Genomic DNA, 6,336 nt, shown 5'->3' with positions numbered 1-6,336 from the left:
CTAATGCGGCCTGTGGAGACTCCGAGGGAAGGAAGCGGACACCTTTGGCCACAGCAGTGAAATTGAGTGTGTCGGGCACCGGCGATACAATCTTGTGGTCAGCATTAAGCGCGGGGCGAGCAGGCCCTCGTGTGGTCTCACTCTGTTCCACTCCATTGGAGGACTGACCAGGGCTGACCACCGGCTGGGAGCTCGCCATATCACTTCCTCGTTACCCAGACATCCCTGCTGTCAGAGGTCCCGTTCCCATTGGCCGGTTTGCCCCGGCCAATCGGGTGGCTGAAATGAGGGAACCTGAAGGAAAGAGGGAGGGATGGGGTGAGGAGAGGAGAGGAGAGGAAAGAGGGGGGAGTAGGAAGAGAGGGAGGAGTAGGCTGGTGCATGTTGACAGATGACTGAACAGCAAGAGCTTTTGCTAAAAATATGACAGCGTGGTTTGGAGTGCCACATCAAGCACACTTCTCTTTTTTTTCTCTCTCCCTAACCCTCGCTTTTCCCTCCCTTTTCTCACAGGCATGAGATGGCGATGGGTCAAAAATAAAAGCAAATACCATGAACAAATGGACGCCCTGACTGGGCTGTGCTCACAATTCTAATGTTGCGTCATCACCGTCAGATTTGCTTCAGTCATACCCACTTAACACCACTCAGTCACTGCGGCAGGCCAGCACCTCAGGGGGTATATTTCTAGAGAGCAAAAAAAGACATGTGCCAATTGGCTCCGACCACCTTGACATTTATTTTTGAGCCGTGATTGGTCCATCTGTGTCGTTCCGAGCCTGTATTGGCCCATCTGTAGGACTCTGGCACTTGGGCAGAACTGGCTTTAGGCATCTCTGGAATTCCTCTGTAGGATCACATTCCGAATCCAGTCCAAACTGAACACAGTCCAGTTTTTCAGGCTATACCGCGCAACCAGTCAAACGGGTCTTAAATGATGCCATATTGGACCCTTCTGGGCATTGGTGTATTCAGATATTTCCAATTTGCCGATCGTCTATGTAAATGCTGAGATAAAACGGGACACAAATCTTGCTTCTCTTTCTTCTTCTTTTAAACTCTCTTTTGGTATATACCCCTTTCATGACCAACATTGCACTGCTCAACTTGGGCAGGAGTCATGCACAGACAAACACACAGACGGAGACACAAACTTGACAGACAAACAGACAGTACATTCACAAACACTTTCTGTTCAAAGTGCCACTGAAACCCCTCTTGATTGTACACGGTCAGGGTAGATAACCATCCCCTATCACCTCAGGGAAAGAAAAAAAAAATCGTAAACAAAAACCAAACACCATGGACTTTCCTCATATACATCGTTAAGCCATTGTCTACTGTACTTGCTGTGTCACACACTAGAAAAATAAAGACACTGAGAGAGCCACTTCCTGTGTGGACATCAGCTATGGTGGAACATGGATGCCATTAGAATGCATTAGAAAGTGTTTCAAACTAATGCTCCAAGAAGTGGAGGCAGATGTTTTGTCTACATATCCCAATGGGTCTCGCAGGACCCAGGTTGAGACAAAACAATGACAAACCAACTGCTGTCTCTAGTCATGAGGTGTCACTGACAGCGTGGTCACACAATTGTATGACGCACTGTGTGACCAGTTCTAATGGGTGGAGGGTTTAAGCTGGTCCATTTGGGTGGGGTGGGGAGGCTTAAGAATGCTGCCTTCTCGTTAGTCTGTTTTGAGAAGAAAGGGGAGCCGATATGACAATGCTGTTGTTTGGAAAGCCCAAAGGGACACTGTTCTGGGGGTTGGGGTAGGGGTGGAGGGTGGCTCCAGTAGTTGCCAAAGTGGTAGTGACAAAAAAAAAGATAGGGTTGGGGTTAGGGGACATTGCAATAGCAAAAGGGGCCTTCTTTGCTAGTTGGCTTTCCATTTTGGAGTTCACAAAATCTTTTTTTTACCCCCGCTGGGTGGATTTTGGCGCGACGGCTGGCTGTGGTGGGCTTTCGCAAAGCTTGTGCATATGGCAAATTTTTTTCTTCTTCTTCTTCTGTGCACGTCCATTCCACAATGAAGTTCATAAAAGCAGGGGAGAAAAGTTACGCATTTTTTTTTTTAGTTAAGACATAGTAGTTCCAAACGAGATTCTTTTTTTTTTTTTTTTCATAGAATATAAAAGGTCCAAAAGTGTCGCTGCGCAGCTTCTAAGTGGCCAAAAAAGAGAGGGAGAGAGGAAAGAAAGGACAGAGAGAGAGAGAGATACAGTCTTCAGAGGAAGGTGTGTGAGCCCACTTGTGGGCTGGTGTCCGCGCAGAGCACTAAAGTGAGCGGTTCTCCCATTTTGGTCTCAGATTCTGAATGTCAACATTCCTCGTGGACGAGTCACCATGCCTCTCGAAACTAGCAACCATCCTCGCACGAGTGTAAGTGCAAGTGCCGTGTGGGGGAGGGGGGGGGGGTGGGTGCCGGATGCATACCAGCCTAAGCACGGGTGTGTTTACTCGGGCAAACACGAAACCACGGATGTGTCCTTCGCTGATAGGTGCAGGCAGGCTCTTTTTAAACGCGGTCTCTCGGGGTCCGTTAGTTAAAAATAAGAACCGAGTGTTGCGTGATTAGAACGCACGCCGTTGTTGCTTGGCAGTACCTGATCCCCATGGCTCAGACTCGGCTGCTGCGGGTGGCCACACTGACGCAACATGGCTTCCATCTGTTGCTCCTCTCCTATAAAGAAGTCTTTGGCCAAAACAAAAAAAAAAAGGAAGGAGAGAAAAAAAACAACCACAACAGCCATACGAACTGATCAGAGACCAGTTGAACAGCCATGTGAGCTGATCGGAGACTAGCTCAACAGGCTACAAGCTGATCGGAGACCAGTTTAACAGCCATGTGAGCTGATCAGAGACCAGTTCAACAGCCATTAGAGCTGATTGGAGGCCAGTTCATCAGCCATTTCAGCTGATTAGTATTTGTTTCGTGAGCAGATGATCAGTTAGCAATTCTTGTGTTTTCAGCCTTTTGTTTTGGCGTCTGAACCCCAAAATCAAAGAATATGTTTCAGTTTTTGTCATTGGGTCTTTTTTTCTCTCAAGATGGGGCCAGGATTATTGTTCATTTCATAAGTCACACCTCGCTCTCTCTCTCTCTCTTATAGTCTTAATCTTCCTCTCTCCTCTCCCTCGTCTCTTCTTTTCTCCTCGTCCTCTCACTCTTTTCCCCTCGTTCTTCTTCTACCGTCCTCAGATGTGCCTCTTCATGTGTAGTGCCAAGTGGTCCGATCGCGAGAAACACCTACAGAGAGAATAGGATAGACAGATTTGGGGAAAGGAGAGAGAGGGAAAGAGAAAAAAGGAGTCAATAATGGTACGCTACGTTATCTTATGCATGTTACAAACTCACTGAAGAGCTCGGGACATGTGCAACATACAGCAGACGGTGACTTTTGATTTTGCACATGCAAATCTAGCCATGTGTCGAGAGCGAGAGAACACTCCAAAGCTCTGGTGTCGTCGCCACGGAGACCGCCTGTCTGTCAACCGCTATGCTGATGCTATGCTAATGTCTGCATAATTCCAAAGCGAAAGAAAAAAAAAATTGCGAATGGAATTGACATTTTTTTACCCCCTTCTCATTTTTTAAAGAACTGCAGCTGGGGTGTGAATGGAAATGGACGCCCCCAAATGGGCCTCTCCAAATGAGCCTGTTGACACACAAACATTCTCTTCAGCTGTTTATTAAAAATGATGGACCAGCGAGAGCTGACGAGCTGAAAAGTGTTTGATCTCCTCTCGCCATGAATTTCAACACCATAAAAGGTAGGGGGGGAGCTTTTTGGAGGAGCACACGGCGCAACGAGCACAAATCCAAGCTGCTGAGCTGAGTATCTGAGTGTTATTCCTAAAGATTTTGCAGACGCTGATGCCATGTAGTGGTAGCTAAAAGACACCTGTCCACACACATAATACTGCTCCAGAAAGGTTTGTTGAGTGTCCTTTGCTGACCATTTCTCATTTTATGCAGTTATTGTAGCTATACTGAATTAGCTGCTTCTCATGTTGAAATGTACTTGCTTGTGTCCAGAGTTGTGAAACGTGGCAATGAACAGTTCACCAACTTCCCCAACTTTTTAAACTAGAAAGCTCAGTTACCAAATCTCTTAGGCGGATTATATGGGGGATCAAATCTTAATCTTGTGTTTACTTTAGTCGGAAAGGCTGATCTGATTTTTTAGTTGGAGGCCTGATCACGGTTGCCGTGTTCACGGTCCCTCATGCATCATTAGCCATGAGGAAAACCTGATCCTGAATCAGTGCTTTTACAGTGAAAGGTGTCATGTATTAAGACCCACACCATATGCCACATGCAAACTGACCGAAGCTTTAAATGTGAACACATGGCAGTCCAGGTCACATGACGCTCTTGTCTTACGGTGGCTGCCTGGACTTAAGGAGGAAAAGTGACTGTGGTGAGGGGTTTGAGTGTGTGTCTAAGTGGTACTTTGAGGTTGATGTGTGTGCGTGTGTTTGTGTGTGTGTGTGTGTGTGTGTGTGTGTGTGTAAGGGGGTGTTTTTTAGGACAGATGGCACAGTGAGCCCATGCCAGAGGCTGTCTCACCAGCTGCACTCCCCCCCCCCTCCCCCCCCCCTCCACCCCCGTCCTCGTCACCACCCTTCTCCTGTCGCTCAGCGGGGGGTCGGCAAGTGCGGCACAGCCGAGCAGGCGCGCTACGCCAGGAGCCCCGGGGCCGCGCCGGCTGCAAACTGTGCGCCCCGGCCGCTACTGTATTTACTGTTCCACGCGCTCGCTCCGCTCCCCATGCTGTTCCCCTCCAGTGGCCAAACTCACCCCACCCACCAACACCACCACCCCTCTGTACTCACATTCTAATGCTAATCCATGCCCCCCCCCCCCCCCCAAATCCTGGCCCCCAATCCACCTCCCAGCACTGCCACCTCCTCCACCACCACCACCCCACCCTCCTGACTGCACAACAATGGTGTCCCAGAGGATCGGGGAACAGCTTGGATCACAAGGGAAGGGAGGGGCCTGCGGTTTGATGTAGACACTCCACGCGCTAATCAGCGTGAAGGAGCCTTTTTTGTTGTTGTTATTTTGTGTGTGTGTGTGTCTGTCTCTGTGTGTGTGTGTGTGTGTGTGAGTGTAAGTGTGTGTGTGTGTGTGTCTGCGAGGAGTGTGTGTGCTGTTGCTTTTCTCTGCACGCGCGTGTACATCAAAAGGAGGATGAGTTAAGATTAACTCTGCGACAGGCCTCGCGCCCCGTGGCGGATGCCGGGAGGAACTGGAGATGCAGAGGGGAACAGGGGATGAGAGACGGGAGAGAGGAGAGGATCCCCCTCCCCCCACCACCCCACACAGCCTCCCTCCCACCCGATTCCCCTGAATGACGTGCGTGTGTGTGTGTATGTGTGTGTGTGTGTGTGTGTGTCTGTGTCCGCCTCAGGTGCAGCGGTGACGCGAGGGACAAAAGGGGGCTCACGGCTCATCGACTTGCGCTGTTCATCTGTCTTTTCTACTCCGCACTTCACTTCTTTTTGGGGGGGTGAGAGGGGGGGTCTGGGGGGGAAGGGGCACGGTTGATGGGTTGGGGCGAGGGGGGCATCAATCAGATCCCAGAGCCCAGGTGTTCTTCCTTAGCAACCTAGTGAGTGACGAGGTGAGGGACATCTGATCCTATACATCATTAGATTAACACTGCACTGAAAGGGGCAGTCTTGAAATAAAGGAAGCATTAAAAGTGCTCAAACTAATTCCAGAGTTTACTCAGCTGTCACTCCAGATGCTTTTTTTAGTTTGCGCTGTTTACTTGAGTTTGTATTTGTTTATTTGTTTTGTAGGTGCTGCTTTCGGGATAATTTATTCTTTCCACAGGAGCGAGCTTGGCAGTCGATACAGAAAATAGCTCTGTCCAGTAAGTAACTAAGTGTGGAGTCAGTCATTGGGAGGTATTTCTGGCCTCAAGTGCCTGGTTAGACAGGAATTTGCTGTGGCATCAAGAGATAGGGAACGTAAGTAAGGGTGTCAGCAAGGCTAAGCAATCTATCACTCAACGCTGAAGAAGGGGGCCTGACACACACACACAAGCTCAGAAATAGAGAGGACATTCTTAGTCTGTGTGTGGGTGTCTGTGTCTGTTTGTGTCTGTGTGTGTGTCTATGTATGTCTGTGTGTGTGTGTCTGTGTGTGTGTCTGTATTTTCTAAACCAAGGCAGGTGTGTATGTCCATGCTTGTCTGAGTTTGTGTCATACCAGATTTATAGCCCTAAACAAATACATAAGCATCTGGGTGGCATTTTGTTGATTTTTTAATTACATCTACTAATACCGTATAATGAAAGTCCCAGTTTATAGAGAA

The 6,336-nt window shown here is 48.7% G+C and overlaps 1 protein-coding gene across 1 annotated transcript in view; it reads right to left on the bottom strand.

Moving 5' to 3' along the window:
• Window positions 1–720: 720 nt before the first annotated feature.
• klf7a (Kruppel like factor 7a) overlaps window positions 721–6,336 on the bottom strand; it is a 34,765-nt gene continuing 29,149 nt past the window's right edge. Inside the window, exon 4 of the mRNA XM_076303225.1 lies at window positions 721–3,254. Within this exon, the coding sequence (XP_076159340.1) occupies window positions 3,203–3,254 (52 nt within the window). The 3' untranslated portion in view covers window positions 721–3,202. The remainder of the gene's footprint in view (window positions 3,255–6,336) is intronic.

This window comes from Alosa pseudoharengus, unplaced genomic scaffold, assembly GCF_046254945.1.
Source record: "Alosa pseudoharengus isolate Yale_2024_CS ecotype anadromous, Long Island Sound unplaced genomic scaffold, YU_APseudo_1.1 YU_APseudo_1.1_scf_24, whole genome shotgun sequence".
NCBI classification, from domain to species: Eukaryota; Metazoa; Chordata; class Actinopteri; order Clupeiformes; family Clupeidae; genus Alosa; species Alosa pseudoharengus.
Note: the sequence above shows the minus strand (reverse complement) of the source record. Positions and strands in the feature narration are given on the sequence as shown.